Source organism: Bubalus kerabau, chromosome 17 (assembly GCF_029407905.1).
Source record: "Bubalus kerabau isolate K-KA32 ecotype Philippines breed swamp buffalo chromosome 17, PCC_UOA_SB_1v2, whole genome shotgun sequence".
Lineage (NCBI taxonomy): Eukaryota > Metazoa > Chordata > Mammalia > Artiodactyla > Bovidae > Bubalus > Bubalus kerabau.
The window spans coordinates 51,481,028-51,501,994 of NC_073640.1; the positions used below are offsets into that span (position 1 = coordinate 51,481,028).

A 20,967-nucleotide genomic window follows, 5' to 3' on the forward strand; every position below is an offset into this window, starting at 1 on the left:
AGTGCCTGGGGTCGCAAAGAGTTGGATGCGATTGAAGCTACTTAGCATGCATGCATGCATGTCTCCTCACGATTAGGTTCAGGTTACACATATTTGGCAGGAACATCATAGCAATGAGGTTGTATTCTGCTTGCTGCAGGATCTCAGCGAGGCCACCATGGCACTACGTCTTACGGCTGATTATATTAACTCTGACTCTACATTTATCGTTACCACCATCAAGTTAGTGTGTTTCCCTTTGTAATTAATAAATAATTTGTGGGGAAGCATTTCAGGCTAGGTAAAAACAGAAGGGTGTTTTCTTGTCTTTTTTGGCTGAGCTTCAAAGCTTCCAGACTCTTAGTTCCCCAACCAGGGATCAAACCCGGACCCTGGTAGTGAAAGCATGAAGTCCTAACCACTGGACCACCAGGGAATGCCCCCATCCCTGACTTTTATTCTATTTTTTTAATCTTAAATAGAAGGGTTTTAAACAGGGGACTATCCATTCTAGATCTGAGTTTTGGGAAGATTTCTTTTGACAGTGAGTTGTAGGTGGAGAGAATGGGGGCACAAAGACTAGAGAGGTGCCTGGGGTGGGAGAGGATGGTGGAGTAGATATGCATGCTAAGTCGCTACAGTCGTGTCTGACTCTTTGTGACCCTAAGGACTGTAGCCCTCCAGGCTCCTCTGCCCAGGGGACTCTCCAGGCAAGAATACTGGAGTGGGTTGCCATGCCCTCCTCCAGGAGATCTTCCGGATCGAGGAATCCAACCCGAGTCTCTTAGGTCTCCTGCATTGGTAGGCAGGTTCTTTACCACTAGCGCCCCCTGGGAAGCCCAACAGGAACCCCCCAATACTTGCCACCGCCAGATGGTGTTCTCAACCCCAAGAACAGAATGTTAGACAGCAGGGAGAATGAATCAACTAACCCACCCACAACCACACAGACGAATCTCACAGACATCGTGTTGGCTGAAAGAAGCCAGACACAAAAGAACACATACTGTAGGACCCCATTCATAGGCACTTCAAGGATGATGGACGCTACGTGGTGCTATGCTAAGTCAGGAGGACGTGACTGTGAGTGAATAATCAGACATTTAGTTACTTAGCGTACAAGTCACAGGAGGAAGATGGTCAGTAGACTTGTCAAGGAGCAGAGGCAAAACAGGGTTATTTAATTAATTTATTTATTGGCCGTGTCATGAGGCACGGGGGATCTTCGTTGAGGTGCGTGGGCTTCAGAGAATGTGGGTTCTGTAGTTGCAAGTGTGGGCTTAGTTGCCCCCAGGGCATGTGGGATTTTACTGAACTGGCGGCTCAAACCATAAAGAATCCACCTGCAATGAAGAAGACCAGGGTTCGATCCTTGTATTGGGAAGATCCCCTGGTGAAGGGACTGGCTACCCACTCTAGGAATCTTGCCTGAAGAATCCCATGAACAGAGGAGCCTGGTGGGCTACAGTCCATGGGGTTGCAAAGAGTCAGACATGACTAAGTGCACACAAACACACACACACACACACACACACACACACGTGGGATTTTAGTTCCCCAACCAGGGATCGAAACTGTGTCCCCTGAATTGCAGAAAGAATTAACCACTGGACCTCCAGGGAAGTCTCCAGACAGAATTTATAAGAGAGAAAGGAGAGAGAGGAGAGAAAAAGATTCTGCAGACAGTTTTGGTTGCACGGTTTTGGGGTGAATTCATTGGCTGACAAGGAGCACAGAGGTCTGTCTTGGCAATTGGTCCTTGATGAGGTCAACTTGAGGTGGGGCATCAAAGAAAGGGCACTGCTTTAGTTGTTATGGAGTCTCCAGAAAATCTGAGCCTGTCCTTTGGGTCCACAGGCCAGGCACCTGTCCCGCTCTCAGCTCCTGCCCCTTATTTAGGCCAGGTTGTTGGGTTTTCCTTATCAGAATCCCTCGCTATCTTTGAGAGGGTAGTGACTGAAGAGGCACTGAGGAGGCTTCCAGGGGGACTGGTTGTGTGGTCCATTTCTCCATCTGAGTGCAGGAGACACAGGCGTGTCTCTCCAGAACCTCATAGTGTTGTACACCTATGATGTGTGCATTCTTCTGAGTGTTGTCTTTCCACGAACAACAAATTTAACAAAAATTCATCTGGGGGACCTTTGAAAAAAAAAAAAACTCTGACCCTTCTGGGCTGCTCTCCCCAAGAGGTTTCCATAAGAAAGCAGGAGGGCAGGGCTCATGTTCTGTTCACTGATGTGTTCCTAGCACTTGGGAAAGTGCCTGGCACACAGTAGGTGCTCAGTAAATATTTGTGGAGTGGATAGATGGATGGGTGGGTGGCAGGGTTCTTGGATGGGTGGGTGGAACAGTGGATAGATAGTTGGATGGATGGAAGAATGCAAGAATGGATGGATGAATGGATAGGTGGGTAGATAGACGGGTGGATGGATGGATGGATGGCCTAGGCTGGAGTGAATCCTGTGTACAGGTAGGTTTTGAAAGCTCCCTGAGTGATTCCAGTTTCTGACCAGGGCTGCTCATGCACAAAGGAGTCCAGACAGACAGAAGGTGAATGCACCCGTGGCCAGGTTGTGTGTCCCATAGGAGCTCCTCCACCCAGAGGAGTGAGTCTCTGGCTGATTCTCACATGGTGCTCTAATGCCGAATGGTGACTCTGTGTGTAATAAGGTTTAGGGCCAATGGCCCAGCCCAACCTCCTGGCTCAGCGCTTCCTGCTCCCCCAACAGGTGACTCGTGTGGATGGCACTGTAGATACACCCCCCTGCCTGCGCCTGACCCACCGCACCTGGGGCTCCCAGAACAGTCTGGTGGAGATGCTGTTTCTCCGGCTGAGCCTTCCGGTCCAGTTCCACCAGCATTTCCGGTGCACCGCAGGGGCCACCCCACTGGCACCCCCTGGCCTGCAGCCTCCTGCGGAGGATGAGGCCCGGGCAACAGAACCTGATCCCGACTATGAAAACCTGCGCCGCTCAGCTGGGCACTGGGCCGAGGCTGAGGGGAACAAAGAAGGAACTGCCAAGGAGGGGACACCCGGGAGTCCTGCCCAGGCTGGAGTGGAGGCCCAGCCCGCCAGGGCAGAGAATGAGAAGGATGCTACCACAGAGAAGAACAAGAAGAGAGGGTGAGTCAAGGGAGGGGCAGGGTGGGGCTTGGGGGTCTGTCCTGGGACCCCTCAATTAGGCAACTTCAATAACTTGAGAAACCCCACTGTGTCCCATATGTGTTAGGTGGACTCAGATTACTAAGGGATCCTATTATGTCTCAAGTGAAGGCTATTATTTCTCTGGGATACTCTAATTTCCTTGAGGATGTAAAATTGGGATGCCCCACTATATCTATGAAGAACTCCACTGTCCTTGGGGGTACCTATTGGGTCCCAAAGCTTTTCATCCAATGGACTTCATTATCTGTGAACACTAAAGGGGACCTCAGATTCTTGGTCAAGTTATCTATGCCCCCGAGGCATTCCAATGAACACCACTGGTCTTCTAGATTGGGGTAATTTCTGTATCTCAAATGTACCCCCCCCAAAAAAACTAACTTTAAGGGGAACCCTCAAAGGGCATTAAACTTGGATTGAAACCAAATCTGCTTTTCCCCTATGGTGACAGAGGTTTTCAGCAGGATGTATTTCTGTGTCTCTTGAGGGGATGTGTGGAAATGATGGGAGATTTTGGGTTGTCACAGTTTTGAGGAGACATACTGCCTGCTGGGGGCTCCGGGATTCCACTTGCCTTCAGTGTACAAGCCAGTGCCACAGGAAGAGCTGTCCTTTCCCAAATGCCTTTAGCACCCACGTGAGACATGCTGACTTGGGATGACCACTGTACACTTCCCAAGGCAACCTCCATGTTCCCAGAGGCACCTTTAAATCTGGGCAACCCGACATCCAAAAACACAGAGATCCTCCAAGGTGGACACTCCTGACGCAATTGGGATTTCATCTCTCTAGAAGCGAGGCCTTGGGTATTAGAAATGGGGTGTAGTTAGGATGGATGTGGGGCTTTCCTGGTGGCTCAGCGGTAAAGAATCTGCCTGCTGATGCCTGCCAATGCAGGAGGCGTGGGTTTGATCCTTGGGTGGGGAAGATCCCCTGGAGAAGGAAATGGCAGCCCACTCCAGTATTCTTGCCTGGAAAATCCCGGGACAGAGGAGCCTGGTGGGCTGCAGTCCATGGGGTTGCAAAGAGTCAGACACAACTGAGCACGCACACATGCACACACATACGTACGTACATATGTAGGATGAATGTGGAGGCATGAACATTGTGATGGGAGGGCTGGGGGACTGGGCTGGAGAGTGAGCCTCATGACAGCCTTTCCTCTTCACCACCAGGTTCTTGTTCAAAGCCAAGAAGGCCGCCATGATGACCCAGCCACCAGCCACGCCCACTCTGCCCCGACTCCCTCATGAAGTGGTGCCTGCTGATGACCGTGATGACCCTGAGATCATCCTCAGTACCACCACGGTGCGAACCAAGGGCCCTCGGCAGATTTCCAAATTCCATGCCATGATCCCCAGTAATTGCCCTTATCTGGTGATACCCCAGTATCTACTGGAAACCACAAAATATAGTACACATCGATTTAAACCCTTTGAACCCCTAAATCCATATAGCTAAGGGCCTAAAAATCACAGGGAACACAATGAACTCATGAGGCATGCTGACCTAACTCCCAGGGATTCCCAAATCCCAAGGATAAACCAACATAGACTCAGGACCCCAATATCTGAGTTCACCCTTGTAAACTCACCACCCCCAAATTTAACAGCTATTCTAGTGGTTTAGATGGTAAAGTGTCTGCCTACAATGCAGGAGACCCAGGTTCAATCCCTGGGTTGGGAAGATCTGCTGGAGAAGGAAATGGCAACCCACTCCAGTACTCTTGCCTGGAAAATCCCATGGATGGAGGAGCCTGTTAGGCTACAGTCCATGGGGTCACAAAGAGTCAGACACGACTCAGCGACTTCACTTTCACTTTCACTAGTATATTCCTGGGAGCCAGAATTCACAATAATCCCAATGTAGTTTTGGGATTCCCCAAATCTGGAATATTTTCTGAGACAAATAGCCTAGTGGTGGGAGGGACCCAAATTTGAGGGTATCACAAAACTGTCCCCAAAGTTTCCCAGATCTAGAAATGCATCAGTAGATACAGAAAGAGAGGGTCTCAAATGCAGTAACTTCTTGTCAAACCCCCAGAGGACACTGAGAATCCAGGGAAACCAAGAGCTCCAGGGAAGCCCACTGATGGCTGGTCTCCCCTTTGCCTCTCCAGTACTATTACTCTGTGAGGGTCTTTGCCGGCCAGGAGCCCAGCTGTGTGTGGGTGGGCTGGGTCACCCCTGACTACCACCAGCACGACATGAACTTCGACCTCAGCAAGGTCCGGGCGGTGACAGTGACCATGGGAGACGAGCAAGGCAACATCCACAGCAGGTGTGGGCAGGGGTGGGGGCTGTGGGGGGCAGGCACGCTGGGCACCGCCCTTTCCTTTCCTCCTGTCTTCCTGCTTATCTTCCTCCCCATGGCTCCTATTCTGAGTTTTCCCTCCTCCTCTGTTTTTGTAAATTTTGGCTGCGCTGGGTCTTCATTGCAGCACGCAAAGCTTTCTCAAGTTGCAGTGTGTGGCTTAGTTTGCCCCGCGGTATGTAGGATTTTAGTTCCCTGACCAGGGATCGAACCCACAACCTCTGCATTGGAAGGCGGATTCTTAACCATGGGACCGCCGGAAAGTCCCCTCCTTTCCCATCTTGCCATCCTCTTTCTAGGTTACCTCCTTTCTCTGTTCTCTCCTTCTGCTCCCCTTCCTTCTTCTTCCAGAATCCACCACCACCTCCTAAGAATTCTAGCTCCGAGGGGCTCAGGGTCTGGGGTGAGGGGTTTCAGTGCTCAGGTCGCAGGTAGTGGCTGTTTGGGGGTGGGACTCAGTCCTGGTATTCTGGAAGCTCGGGGAAGGGGGTGTCCAGGGGTTCAGAACGCCTGGGGATCAGTGTGCTGACCACTCCTGTGTCCTCCAGCCTCAAGTGCAGCAACTGCTACATGGTGTGGGGTGGAGACTTCGTGAGCCCCGGGCAGCAGGGCCGGATCAGCCACACAGACCTTATCATTGGCTGCCTGGTGGACTTGGCCACTGGCCTAATGACCTTTACCGCTAACGGCAAAGAGAGCAACACCTTTTTCCAGGTGAGCCCAGCCCCTCAGCAACTTAGTAATAGCATCCTCATGACCTAGCATCCCAGGACAGCCCACCGAGAGGACAGATCCCAGGGAGACAGGACAAAAACAACCTCACGACAGGCCAGAGCTGTATTGTGGCTATGGGAGGTGCCTGCGAGACCCTCTACTGATATCTAGAAAGAGGGAGACAGAGCAGAGCCTTGACCTTGGAGAGAGGTCCGTATTCCATCTTGGGCTGGGTGGTACCAGTCCCCACCTTTTCACCAATCAAGGAAAATCCTACGATGGACCAGAATTCTAAAGTGGTATTTTCCTATTCAACATTTGATTATGAAAGGTTTCAAGCACACAACAAAATTAAAGGAATTGTACAGTGAGGGCCTATGTACCTCCATCATGAATCTGCAAAGTCCCAGATGACAGGTTCCCCTGAGGAGGTGGAGGAGGTTGGCCTTGCTGGATCAGAGGTGGTACAGTCCATGAGCAACCTCAGGGCCACTGTGGAGCCTCCTATGCCCTTTGGATCTGTAGGCACCAGCAGGATCAGGCTGGGCCAACTGGCTCCAGAGTTTGGGATCTAGAGTCAACACCACCTCCAGTTCATCCTCTTCCTCACCCTGCCCTCTTTTCCCTTGCTAGGTGGAACCCAACACAAAGCTCTTCCCTGCCGTCTTTGTCCTGCCCACGCACCAGAACGTGATCCAGTTTGAGCTGGGGAAACAGAAGGTCGGTGATGGGGCGCAAATGGGGGCAGGCTGAGGAAGGAGGTGCGGGAGGTCAGGCTGAAGTGTGTGTGGCAGGAGGGCAGTCTGGGAGGTCTTCCTGGAAGTGGAGTGGCTGGATCCAGCAGACTGGGAATCCTGACCTGTGCACACCTCTGTGCCCCGCAGAACATCATGCCACTGTCAGCCGCCATGTTTTTGAGCGAGCGCAAGAACCCCACGCCGCAGTGCCCTCCGCGGCTGGAGGTGCAGATGCTGATGCCCGTGTCTTGGAGCCGCATGCCCAACCACTTCCTGCAGGTGGAGACGCGGCGGGCAGGCGAGCGGCTCGGCTGGGCAGTGCAGTGCCAGGAGCCGCTCACCATGATGGCGCTGCACGTCCCCGAGGAGAACCGGTCAGGGCCAGCCCCGGCGCCCAGGGGTGGGGCGGGTACCTCAAGCCCTCTGGGGTCTGGATCCCACTGGGTACCCCCTCCCCACTACCTTTGGGGCTCCAGATAACACTCCAAGAGGCCCCAGACCACCCTATTTTCTGCAGATAGCACACCAGGGGGCTCTCAATCCATTTCAACAGGCTCAGACTCACCTCCAGAGATGCAGACTCAACCCAGGCATGTCCAGATAACACCCCAGAGGACTCCAGACCCATCTCAGGGAGCCAGATCCACATCAAGAATCCCACACAACACCCCAGGGGCCTCAAGTATACCTCAGAGGGTTTTGAACATTATTCAGAGAGGCTTGGATGCATCCTAGGATCTCTCGGGCATATGCAGGGAAACTTTAGATGTGTCCCATGGAAATCTCTAACTCACTCCAGGGGACCCAGACACACCCAGCTAGAGAGTATTCTCATGGATGACAGCAAAGCTTTTACGGACTCTAAATGTGGCCAGGATCCCAGACTGACCCCAGGAGGCTTCCAACGCGCTTCATCTTTTCTTTATTCACTCATTCGACAAATAGCTCTGAGCCCCTCCTGTGTGACAAGAGCATTCCGGGCTGGAGACACCAGGCTCTTGTAAACGGGCATCTAGCAATGCTCAGACCTGCCCAGAAGGATTCAGACCCATCCCAGAGGCCCCAGATGCGCCCATTTATTCATTTCTTCCTACAGCAAATATTTATGGAGCACATCTGTTGTGCAGTCACTCAGTCGTGTCCGACTCTTTGTGATTCCATGGACTGCAGCACACCAGGCTCCTCTGTCCTTCACCATCTCCTGGAGTTTGCTCAAACTTATGTCCACTGAGTCAGTGATGCCATCTAACCATCTCATCCCCTGTCATCCCCTTCTCCTCCTGCCCTCATCTTTCCTAACATCAGGGTCTTTTCTAATGAGTTGGCTCTTTGTATCAGGTGGCCAAAGTATTGGAGCTTCAGCTTCAGCATCAGTCCTTCCAATTAGTATTCAGGGTTGATTTCCTTTGTGTTTAGTCCTTTTTAGGTGCTGGGAATATAGCAAACAAACAACAAACAAACGAAACAGGCAGGAATGTCCTGTCCTGATGAACTTTACATTCTGGTTGTGTTCAAATATATCCAGGGTACTCAGACTTGCCAGAGTGGGATTTAGACCCAAGCTGGAAGCCCACATACATCTCACAGTCACCAGATCTTTTCCCTGGACTCTTAGATCCCTGGGGTACCAGACCATCCTATAAACCCCAAATGTATCCCAGGGAGCCGCCAGACCAGTGAGGGACTTCCAGAACCATTAAAAAGTCTCCTAGACTCAGCTCCACAGACCTCACAGAATCTTGACCCAGCAGAACACTGGGATTCCCTTCTAGGGCCACCAACACTCGCCTGAGCACTCTTTGCCTCTCGGGTCTGTGTCTCTGTCTCCCACCTTCTCTGCTTGCTCTGTCTCTGAATGTGGCCCATCTCCACCATAGATGCATGGACATCCTAGAGTTGTCTGAGCGCTTGGACCTGCAGCGGTTCCATTCGCACACCCTCCGCCTCTACCGCGCTGTATGCGCCCTGGGCAACAACCGCGTGGCGCATGCTCTGTGCAGCCATGTGGACCAGGCACAGCTGCTGCACGCCCTGGAGGACGCGCACCTGCCCGGCCCTCTGCGTGCAGGCTACTACGACCTCCTCATCAGCATCCACCTCGAAAGTGCCTGCCGCAGCCGCCGCTCCATGCTCTCTGAGTACATCGTGCCCCTCACGCCTGAGACCCGAGCCATCACTCTCTTCCCACCCGGAAAGAGAGCGGATAACGGTCCCCGCCGCTACGGGCTTCCTGGCGTTGGCGTTACCACCTCGCTGCGGCCTCCACACCATTTCTCAGCCCCGTGTTTCGTGGCCGCCCTGCCAGCTGCTGGGGCGGCAGAAGCCCCGGCCCGCCTCAGCCCCAGCATCCCTCTGGAAGCTCTTCGGGACAAAGCACTCAGAATGCTGGGGGAGGCGGTGCGAGATGGTGGGCAGCACGCTCGTGACCCAGTCGGGGGCTCCGTGGAGTTCCAGTTTGTGCCGGTGCTCAAGCTGGTGTCCACCCTGCTGGTAAGGACTTCCTCCTGCTTCCCTCTGTCCCGGTCTCTCCCACTACCAAATCATCCATACATCCATTAATCCACCGGTACCTGCATACATTGCCCCTCCCATTTATGTATCCAACCATCCATGCATCTCTCCATCCATACACCCTTAACCTTCCAACTTATCCTTTTATCATCTACTCATTCACTTTTCCTTCCATTCATTCATCTGACATCTATTCATTTTCCTTCTTTTTGTTCAATCATGTAGCCAACCATCATTCATCTGTCCTCCACCCACCTTTCCATCCATCCATCTGTCCATTCAAACATACCCTCATCTGCCTATCCAAAAGTTCATCATCTATTTATCCTTCCAGTCTCCACCCAATTATCTATTTGTCCACCTCTCCATCCATCCCTGCCTCCATCTATCCAACTTTCAATCTAGTTGTCCATTCATCCTTCCATTCATTCATACATCATTTCATTCACTGTTTCATCTATTCATCTATCCACCTACCCATTTATTTATTAATCTATTTCCCCTTCATACATCCAACCATCATCCACCTTCCACTGTGCATCCATTCATCCACATATCCATTCATCCACCCATCCATGGATTCATCCATTCTTCCATCTTCCACCTACCTATCCATCAATCCATGCATCTCTCTATCCATAGGTATTCAGTTCAGTTCAGTCGCTTAGTCATGTCCGACTCTTTGCGACCCCATGAATCACAGCACGCCAGGCCTCCCTGTCCATCACCAACTCCCGGAGTTCACCCAGACTCATGTCCATCGAGTCAGTGATGCCATCCAGCCATCTCATCCTCTGTCGTCCCCTTCTCCTCCTGCCTCCAATCCCTCCCAGCATCAGAGTCTTTTCCAATGAGTCAACTCTTCGCATCAGGTGGCCAAAGTACTGGAGTCTCAGCTTCAGCATCATTCCTTCTAAAGAAATCCCAGGGCTGATCTCCTTCAGAATGGGCTGGTTGGATCTCCTTGCAGTCCAAGGGACTCTCAAGAGTCTTCTCCAACACCACAGTTCAAAAGCATCAATTCTTCAGTGCTCAGCCTTCTTCACAGTCCAACTCTTACATCCATACATGACCACAGGAAAAACCATAGCCTTGACTAGATGAACCTTTGTTGGCAAAGTAATGTCTCTGCTTTTGAATATGCTATCTAGGTTGGTCATAACTTTCCTTCCAAGGAGTAAGCGCCTTTTAATTTTATGGCTGCAGTCACCATCTGCAGTGATTTTGGAGCCCAGAAAAATTAAGTCTGACACCGTTTCCACTGTTTCCCCATCTATTTCCCATGAAGTGATGGGACCGGATGCTGTGATCTTCATTTTCTGAATGTTGAGCTTTAAGCCAACTTTTTCACTCTCCTCTTTCACTTTCATCAAGAGGCTTTTTAGTTCCTCTTCACTTTCTTCCATAAGGGTGGTGTCATCTGCATATCGGAGGTTATTGATATTTCTCCCGGCAATCTTGATTCCAGCTTGTGTTTCTTCCAGTCCAGCATTTCTCATGATGTACTCTGCATAAGAAGCAGGGTGACAATATACAGCCTTGACGTACTCCTTGTCCTATTTGGAACCAGTCCATTGTTCCATGTCCGGTTCTAACTGTTGCTTCCTGACCTGCATACAAATTTCTCAAGAGGCAGATCAGATCTCAAGAGGTAGATGGTTGGATGGATTTGTGGGTAATGTACCCACAAATCCATCCATCCATCTACACCTGTTCATTTACCCACTCATTCACTCATTCTCCATCCTTCTATCCATTCTTTATTTCATGTACTGTTTCATTCACTACCCATCTAATGATTTTTACATATAAACATCCATCCAGTTTTCACACACAAATCTATCCACCCATCCATATATCCATCCCACCCTAGTACATGGTTATTTATGCATTTATCTATTTACCTATCCACTCATGTATTTGCTTATGCATCTATCAAACCATGCATCCACCCATGTCTCTAAACATCATTTATCCTGTCATCCATCTACCCACCATCTCTTCTTCCCCCTTTACCTTCACCTTTCAATCCATTATTCACCCATCCATAGACCTCTCCTTCACACCTCTGCTATCCCATCTATTCATCCACCCAGTCACCCAGTCCTCCCCCATTCATTCATCTCTCTCTTTCCCAACTATTTCCCCTTTCATTTACCCCCTCTCCTTCCATCTCTTAGCATCTCCATTATGTTAACTGAGAGCTGGCATATACTGGGAGCTATGAGGGCCTCGATCAGATGTAGGATGTGTCTTGCCCCAGAGTCACAGATGCTCAGGTTTGGGAGAAAGGACATTCACTTGTGAAGGGAGAGGTGCTCATGTTTGGCTATGTGGTCTGGGCCATGTAGATGGGACACAGGGTATGGATATGGGGGGATCTTAAGGAAGGTGGATTGTGGGACAGGGGGGATGCCATTCCTGTTTGTAGAAGGAATTGTATCCAGTCAATGCAGGGATGAATCTGGCTTGTGCTGGAGAATCAGGTCTGGGTAATGAGGCCGGGACTTGATTATGGAAGCCTTGCAGCCTGCAGTAACACAGCCGGCCTTTGTCCCCTAGGTGATGGGCATCTTTGGCGATGAGGATGTGAAACAGATCTTGAAGATGATTGAGCCTGAAGTATTCACTGAGGAAGAAGAGGAAGAGGAGGAGGAGGAGGAGGAAGGGGAGGAGGAAGAGGAGGATGAGGAGGAGAAGGAGGAGGACGAGGAGGAAGAGGCACGGGAGAAGGAAGATGAGGAAAAAGAGGAGGAGGAGACAGCAGAGGGGGAAAAAGAGGACTTGGAGGAGGGCCTGCTCCAGATGAAGTTGCCTGAGTCTGTGAAGTTACAGGTGAGCTGGTTCTTCCTGTTTTTCCAGCCTCCATCCCTCTGGGCTGGCCAGTGCAGAGTCTGGTGGGGCTGGAGACTGGACTTTGACCCAAGGTAGTGGGTGCTGTGGAGGGGCATAAAGCAGGGGACTGCTGCTGACTTTGAATGAGCTCTCTGGTTTCCTTGTGGGAGGTGGATTAGAGGGATGAGACCATGGAGATGGCCGCCTTGAGGATCCAGGCAGGAGACAGTGGTGGCTTGACCTGAACAGGGCTGTGGAGTGGGGAGGGAAGGCCAGAAGAGTTTCAAGGAAGTCCTCATGGTCTCACCACCATCCCGCCTACCACATGGCTATTATCCCACAGATGTGTAACCTGCTGGAGTATTTCTGTGACCAAGAGCTACAGCACCGTGTGGAATCTCTGGCAGCCTTTGCAGAGCGCTATGTGGACAAGCTCCAGGCCAACCAGAGGGACCGCTACGCCATCCTCATGAAAGCCTTCACCATGACTGCAGCTGAGACAGCCCGACGCACTCGCGAGTTCCGCTCCCCACCCCAGGAGCAGGTCCTCTGACCCCTGACCCTAGCTGGCCTTACTGTTTACCCCTCAACCTCAGCCTCTCCCCTTGCCCTGATCACGGATGATACTCAACCTCAAAATCTGACTTTGACCTCTGACCCTATTGATACACTTATCTGTTACTCTCTTATGTGTGTGTGAGTTGCTCAGTTGTGTCTGACTCTGCAACCCCATGGACTGTAACCTGCCAGGCTCCTCTGTCCATGAAATTCTCTAGGCAAAAATACTGGAGTGGGTTGCTGTGCCCTCCTCCAGGGGGATCTTCCCAACTCAGGGATCAAACCCAGGTCTCCCTCATTGCAGACAGATTCTTTACTGTCTGAACCACCAGGAAAGCTCTGAGTAACAGAGTAACAGTTACTCTCTTACCTCTCTCTGAACCAGACTTCTGAGTCACTGCAGACTGACCCTGACTCCTTTTGAACCTTTAGTTGCCCCGATATTCTTCACCGATTCATGAGCTTAGACAGGAACTCACAGTTGGATATTTGATGCTCAACCTCAGAGTTCCGGCTCTGGGGTCTCTCACTCTAATCTTTGACCTTCCCTAGATCAACATGCTATTGCAATTCAAAGCTGCTGAGGATGAGGAAGATTGTCCTCTCCCTGAAGAGGTCCGACAGGATTTGCTCGAATTTCATCGAGACCTGCTGACACACTGCGGTACGAGAGGCGATCAGAGAATCCACCTCCCAAACTTTCTTTTGAGACCTGTCTTGAAGTTTTCCTAAGATTTTCTGATCTTAAATATCTACAGTTCTTGTGAAGTAACTGTTGGTAAAATGAATGACTGAATGAATGAACATATTAGTGAACAGGTGGATGATGTGGAAGGATATGTGTATGTGGGTGTTTGGGTGGATGTCCTATGGGCTTCCCAGATGGCACTGTGCAGTGCTTAGTCACTCAGTTGTGTCCGACTCTTTGTGACCCCATGGACTGCAGCCTGCCAGGCTCCTCTGTCCTTGGGGATTCTCCAGGCAAGAATACTGGGTTGGGTTGCCATGCCCTCCTCCAGGGGCTCTTACTAACCCAGGTATCGAACCCAGGTCTCCTGCATTGTAGGTGGATTCTTTACCAACTGAGCCAACAGGAAAGCCCAAGAATACTGGAGTTACCCCTTATCCCTTCTTCAGGGGATCTTCCTGACCAAATCAAACCAGAGTCTCCTGCATTGCAGGTGGATTCTTTACCAGCTGAGCTACCTGGGAAGCCCCAGCCACCAGGTGGCGCTAGTGGTAAATAATACACCTGTCAGTGCAGGAGACCAGATTTAATCCTTGGGGTGGGAAGATCCCCTGGAGGAGGAAATGGCAACCCACTCCAGTATTCTGGCCTGGGAAATTCCATGGACAGAGGAGGAGCCTGGTGGGCTACAGTCCATGGGGTTGTAAAGATCAGACATGACTGAGCACATGCACACACACACACACATGGATGAATGGCTATCAGTTCAGTTCAGTCTCTCAGTCATGTCCAACTCTTTGCAACCCTATGGACTAAAACACATCAGGCCTCCCTGTCCATCACCAACTCCCAGAGTTTACTCAAACTCATGTCCATTGAGTCGGTGATGCCATCCAACCATCTCATCCTTTGTCATTCCCTTCTCCTCTCGCCTTCAATCTTTTCCAGCATCAGGGTCTTTTCAAATGAGTCAGTTCTTCGCATCAGGTGGCCAAAGTATTGGAGTTTCAGCTTCAGCATCAGTCCTTCTAGTGAATATTCAGGACTGATTTCCTTTAGGATGGACTGGTTGGATCTCCTTGCAGTCCAAGGGACTCTCAGGAGTCTTCTCCAACACCACAGTTCAAAAGCATCAGTTTTTTTTGTGCTCAGATTTCTTTATACTCCAACTCTCACATCCATACATGACTACTGGAAAAACCATTGCTTTGACTAGACAAACCTTTGTTGGCAAAGTAATGTCTCTGCTTTTTAATTTGCCGTCTAGGTTGGTTGTAACTTTTCTTCCAAGCAGCAAGTGTCTTTCAATTTCATGGCTGCAGTCACCATCTGCAGTGATTTTGGAGCCCAAAAATATAAAGTCTGTCACTGTTTCCACTGTTTCCCCATCTGTTTGCCATGAAGTGATGGGACCAGATGCCATGATCTTAGTTTTCTAAATGTTGAGCTTTAAGCCAACTTTTTCACTCTCCACTTTCACTTTCATCAAGAGGCCCTTTAGTTCTTCTTCACTTTCTGCCAAAAGGATGGTGTCATCTGCATATCTGAGGTTATTGATATTTCTCCCAGAAATCTTGATTCCAGCTTGTGCTTCATCCCAGCCCAGCATTTCTCATGATGGACTCTGCGTATAAGTTAAATAAGCAGGGTGACAATATACAGCCTTGACGTACTCCTTTCCCTATTTGGAACCAGTCTGTTGTTCCATGTCCAGTTCTAACTGTTGCTTCTTGACTGCATACAGATTTCTCTAGAGGCAGGTCAGGTGGTCTGGTATTCCCATCTCTTTCAGAATTTTCCACAGTTTATTGTGATCCACACAGTCAAAGGCTTTGGCATAGTCAATAAAGCAGAAGTAGATGTTTTTCTGGAACTCTGTTGCTTTTTCCATGATCCAGCGGATGTTGGCAATTTGACCTTTGGTTCCTCTGCCTTTTCTAAATCCAGTTTGTACATCTGGAAGTTCATGGTTCACGTATTGTTGAAGCCTGGCTTGGAGAATTTTGAGCATTATTTTACTAGCGTGTGAGATGAGTGCAATTGTGCAGTAGTTTGAGCATGCTTTGGCATTGCCTTTCTTTGGGATTGGAATGAAAACTGACCTTTTCCAGTCCTGTGGCCACTGCTGAGTTTTCCAAATTTGCTGGTATATAAGTGAATGGACAAGTGTGTGAATTGATGGAGAGAAGAATAGCTGGATAAAGGAGTGAGTAAAGAGATGGCTGACTGGTTGGTTGAATAAAAAGAAAGATGGCTTGAGGGATGGTTGGCGGATCTCTATTGTTTCTCATAAGGAGTCAGCTGATCATCTTACTGAGATTGTTTTTGTATGTGATGACTCATTTTTATCTGGCTGGCTTTCAATATTTCTCTTTGCTTTGGCCTCTAAGCAGTTTGAGTACGAGTTTGCTGAGTTTCTTAAATGTGTAAATTAATATTTCTCATCAAATTTCAGACTTTGGGGCCATTATTTTTCTAAATAGTTTTCTGCCCCATTCTCATCGCTTCTTCTAGGACTCCCATTATGCATACGTTGTTATACTTGATGGTACACTATGGGTCTCTGTGGCTCTGTTAATTTTTCGTCATTCTTTTATTAAGGCTGGATAACCTCTGTTGTTCTATGAATCAAGTTCATTGATTCTTTCTCCTTCTATCTCAAATATGCTGTTGTGCCACTCTACTTTTTATATTTCAGTTATTGTACTTTGTCACTTCAGCTTCTATATGGTTATTTTTGTATCTAGTTCTTTTTTTTATTATTATTATTATTTTTTGGCTGTGTTGGGTCTTCATTGCAGTGAGTAGGGGCTACTCTCTAGTTGCAGTGTGGAGGCTTCTCTTATTTCACAGGCTCGAGGGCTCGTGGGCTCAGCAGCTGCAGCTCGTGGGCCCTAGAGTGTGGCTCAGTAGTTGTGGCCCTTGGGCTTAGTTGCCTTGAAACATATGGGATCTTCCTGGACTAGGGATCGAAGCCAAGACACTTGCATTGGCAAGTGAATTCTTAACCACTGGACCACCAGGCAAGTCCTGCCTCTTTATCAGGAGTCTCTATTTGATGAGTCACTGTTATCATACTTCTCTTTAATACTTTAGACATGGTTGCCTTTAGTTCTTAGAAGATACTTGCAATAGTTGATTTAAAAGACAAACAATTCAAAGAATGAATAAGTGAACAAATAGATGAACATATAAAGAAATAAACGAAAAACCCCATGAACACACACATGAGTGACAAATGAATGCGTGAATATGTGAATGAATAAAGAAGTAAATGATTCAGCAGATTAATAAGCAAGCAGATGAATGACATGCCTTCCCTTCTTGTCTACCTCCAGGAATTCAACTGGAGGGGGAAGAGGAGGAACCAGAGGAAGAAGCCACCCTGGGCAGTCGCCTGATGAGCCTGTTGGAGAAGGTGCGGCTGGTGAAGAAGAAGGAGGAGAAATCAGAGGAGGAACCACCCGCTGAGGAGCGCAAACCCCGTGAGGATTGGGGCCACCAGGGAAGAGACAGGGGTGGGCCAGGCAGCCCTGTGCTTACGGAGCTTCTGGGTACAAGACAGGCCCCGGGAGTGGCACGAGGGATGGGTAGGTGGTATTAATGAGAGAGGAGGAGCGGAGAGTGGGGTGAGAGAGGAGGCCTGCTGGAGGTGTGGCCCAAACGCGGGGGCTGCACAGTGTGTGTGTTGAAATCGTGTGGTACATGACTGCCAGAGGGGAGAGCCACACCTCCAACCTAGGACTGGGGGCAACTCCTGCACCACCATGGTTTCCAAGGCTTTTGATTGTTTTTTGTTTATTTCTTGGTGAAACAATTACTGTGCTGAGGGATAGGAAAACAGTCATGGGCCAGTAGGTCATTATACAAACTATGTATTAGCACCGTATTACAAGGACAGAGTCCCTGACATTGCTACAGAGTTTATTCTATAACATTTCATAAATTATTGGACCAACTCTGGGCCAGGCACTATTGTTAGAGCTGGGAAATATATTGCTTCATGGCAAATATAAGGGGAAAAAGTGGAAGCAATGATAGATTTTATTTTCTTGGGCCCCAGATCACTGTGGACAGTGACTGAAGCCAAGAAATTAAAAGACACTTGCTCCTTGGAAGGAAAGCTATGACAAACCTAGACAGCGTATTAAAAAGCAGAGACATCACTTTGCCAACAAAAGTCTATATAGTCAAAGCTATCATTTTTCCAGTAGTCATGTATGGTTGATTCACAGAGTTGATTCACAAAGAAGGCTGAGCACCAAAGAATTGATGCTTTCGAATTGTGGTGCTGGAGAAGACTCTTGAGAGTCTCTTGGACTGCAAAAAAAATCAAACCAGTTAATCCTGAAGGAAATCAACCCTGACTATTCATTGGAAGGACTGTTGCTGAAGCTGAAGCTCCAATACTTTGGCCACTTGATATGAAGAGCTGACTCACTGGAAAAGACTCTGATGCTGGGAAAGATTGAGAGCAGGAGGAGAAGGGGGCAGCAGAGGATGAGGTGGTCGGATAGCATCACCGACTGAATGGCATGAATCTGAGCAGAGTCTGGTGGGCTACGGTCCATGGTGTCACAGACAGGTGGACACAACTGAGCAGCTAAACACAGCACACTCCCTGGAAGATAGGGGAGGACAGAGGAACCTGGCATGCTACAGTCCATGGGGTCGCAAAAAGTCAGACACGACTTAGGGACAAATAACAACAAAGAGTCAAAATCTTTACCTTGAAGGAGTTTAGAATATTACAAAAGAAATATATATATATATATATATATATATACACACACACACACTATAATGTCAAATGACCATAGATGCTAATAAGAAAAATGAAGTTGAGTAGAGGAGAAAGAGGAACAAAGATGAAAAGGTTAGAATGGGGGGAGAGGATGCAAAGATTTGGGAGAAGATGGCTGGTACAGAAAGAATAGCTGGTGCAAAGGCCCTGAGGCAGGAACACTCTTGGTGCATTTAGAGGCCAGCATGGCTGAAGCCAGGTGAGCAGGAGAGGTGCTGAATATGAAGGCTGACGTGATGGGTCCAGAGTGTATAGAGCAGAGGGATGGAGGGTAGGACATGTCACAGGTTGTCATTCAGTGCCAGTGCAAGAAGGTTTCCCCCAACTCTGAGACATGGGAAACATCTATCTTCTTTCCCAGAAATTCTGGGAAGAAAAAGTGCTGGGAGAGAAAGACAGAGAGAGAAATGGATGCTGGATGTAGGGAAAGGAAGTCCCGGGGAAATCACCAGGGAAAGAGAACAGTTCATTTTTGACATCATTTTCAAATGCCACCAATGTCCTCACAGTTTCTTTTTGTGTCTGTTGTCTCCCATGAGGAAAAATTGGCTGGCTGGTTTTTTGTTTTTTTGTTTTTTTGTGTTTTTTTTGGCCACATCTTGTGGCACATGGGACCTTAGTTCTCTGCCCAGGGATCAAACCCTTACTTCTTGCATTGGAAGCGCAGAATCTTAACTGCTGGACCACCAGGGAAGTCCCAAAATTGCCTGCATTTTTACAGAACAAGGGCTTCCCTGATAGCTCAGCTGGTAAAAAATCCGCCTGCAATACTGGAGACCTGGGTTCAATCCCTGGGTTGGGAAGATCCCTTGGAGAAGGGAAAGGCTACCCACTCCAGTATTCTGGCCTGGAGAATTCCATGGACTGTATAGTTCTTGGGGTCGTAAAGAGTCTGACAGTACTGAGCGACTTTCACTTCACTCTACAGAACTAATGGAATTACCATTTGTGCTTTTAAAGATGCTCCTAATAGCGCTCTAGTACTTTGTATATGGTGGTACACATTCTTTTTCCTCTTGAAAAGGGGGCTCTTGTGGTCTGGTTATAGGGCGAAGATGACAAAGAGACTCTTAGGGCCATAGAATAGAGTCTGCCAGCATCTGCCCAGTCCTGGCAGGGGTAGGGTGGGGTTTAACAGGTAGCAACTGAGAAGCCCTTTGGCAAGAAGGGCCCCTCTTGCATTGTTCTGGCTCATAGCCCTGTCCTGGAAAGACCGTTCAGACCCTGTGTCCCCTCTCCAGAGTCGCTGCAAGAGCTGGTGTCCCACACGGTGGTGCGTTGGGCCCAAGAGGACTTCGTGCAGAGCCCGGAGCTGGTCCGCGCCATGTTCAGCCTCCTGCACCGGCAGTACGATGGGCTCGGGGAGCTGCTGCGCGCCCTGCCCCGGGCCTACACCATCTCCCCCTCCTCCGTGGAGGACACCATGAGCCTGCTCGAGTGCCTCGGCCAGATCCGCTCACTGCTCATCGTGCAGATGGGCCCCCAGGAAGAGAACCTCATGATCCAGAGCATCGGGTGAGGCCCCCGCCCTTCCCCTACTGAACCCCTCCCCTCCCCGCTGAAGCCCCGCCCCTCCCCCTGCTGAGTCCTGTCCCGCGCCTGCTGAGGCCCCTCCCCTCCCCTGCTGAGCCCCGCCCCACACCCTCAGCTCGTCTTCACGGGAATGGACCGGAACCCTCTGGGCTCCAGCTTGTCCCCGCCCCTCCCCACTTCTGCCCCATCCTCGGGGTGGTGTGCTCCTCCCAGCTGCTAGACTGTCTCCCCTTACCTCTCCACTCACTCCTGGGGAGCCTCTCCTACTTGCCTGTGACTCTTGGCACAAGATTTGCACCCTTTGAGCTTCCATTTCTTCATCTGTAAACTGAGAAAGAGCCACACCTACCTCTCGGAGTCGTGGTGTGGCTTAGTGACCTGGTGTGTTTTTGTTTGGTCGCTAAGTTGTGTCCGACTCTTTTGCAACCCCATGGACTGTAGCCCAATCCCATCTGTCCATGGGATTGCCTCGTTGTCCCAGGCAAGAATCTTGGAGTGGGTTGCCATTTCCTTCTCCAAGGGATCTTCCCAACCCAGGGATCAAACCCACATCTCCTGCTTGGCGGGTGGATTCTTTACCACTGAGCCACCTGGGAAGCCCAATAGCAATAATAATAGGTTTGAGCACTCACCCAGTGTCAAGTGTGCCTCGTTCATTCACTCAGCAAACATCTGTCGAGCACCTACTATATGCCAGGCCCTTTCTAGGCACTTGGCAATACAACATGCAACATGCTAAAGATGTCTGCCCCAGGGGAGCCCACCCTGGATCTTTACCTGGTTTTCTTGTCTGTGAAACAGGGATAATTATAGTTCCTGCCTTCCAGAGTGGACATGAGGCTTGGATGAGTTCAGATCAGTAAAGGGGGCGGCGCTGGGCACAAACTAGAAGTTCAGTAAATGTGAACTCTTACCACAGTCTTGATGATGGCTCCCCCAAAGGTCTGGGGGCTCTCCTTGGACTTGACTCCATGCACTCGGCCTGTCCACAGGAACATCATGAACAACAAAGTCTTCTACCAACACCCGAACCTGATGAGGGCACTGGGCATGCACGAGACAGTCATGGAGGTCATGGTGAACGTCCTTGGGGGCGGTGAATCCAAGGTAAGGGGGCTGCGTGGGCCAGGGA

At 49.7% G+C, this 20,967-nt stretch overlaps 1 protein-coding gene across 5 annotated transcripts in view; it reads left to right on the forward strand.

The window, feature by feature from the left end:
• RYR1 (ryanodine receptor 1) overlaps positions 1 to 20,967 on the forward strand; it is a 127,992-nt gene that overhangs the window by 33,097 nt on the left and 73,928 nt on the right. For all 5 annotated transcript variants that reach the window (XM_055554322.1, XM_055554325.1, XM_055554323.1 and 2 more), the window contains exons 28-40: positions 2,709 to 3,103; positions 4,318 to 4,450; positions 5,262 to 5,422; positions 6,004 to 6,169; positions 6,803 to 6,889; positions 7,054 to 7,280; positions 8,784 to 9,396; positions 11,980 to 12,252; positions 12,596 to 12,796; positions 13,363 to 13,474; positions 16,837 to 16,983; positions 19,544 to 19,817; positions 20,828 to 20,942. In XM_055554322.1, coding sequence (XP_055410297.1) covers positions 2,709 to 3,103; positions 4,318 to 4,450; positions 5,262 to 5,422; positions 6,004 to 6,169; positions 6,803 to 6,889; positions 7,054 to 7,280; positions 8,784 to 9,396; positions 11,980 to 12,252; positions 12,596 to 12,796; positions 13,363 to 13,474; positions 16,837 to 16,983; positions 19,544 to 19,817; positions 20,828 to 20,942 — 2,904 coding nt within the window. The remainder of the gene's footprint in view (positions 1 to 2,708; positions 3,104 to 4,317; positions 4,451 to 5,261; positions 5,423 to 6,003; positions 6,170 to 6,802; positions 6,890 to 7,053; positions 7,281 to 8,783; positions 9,397 to 11,979; positions 12,253 to 12,595; positions 12,797 to 13,362; positions 13,475 to 16,836; positions 16,984 to 19,543; positions 19,818 to 20,827; positions 20,943 to 20,967) is intronic.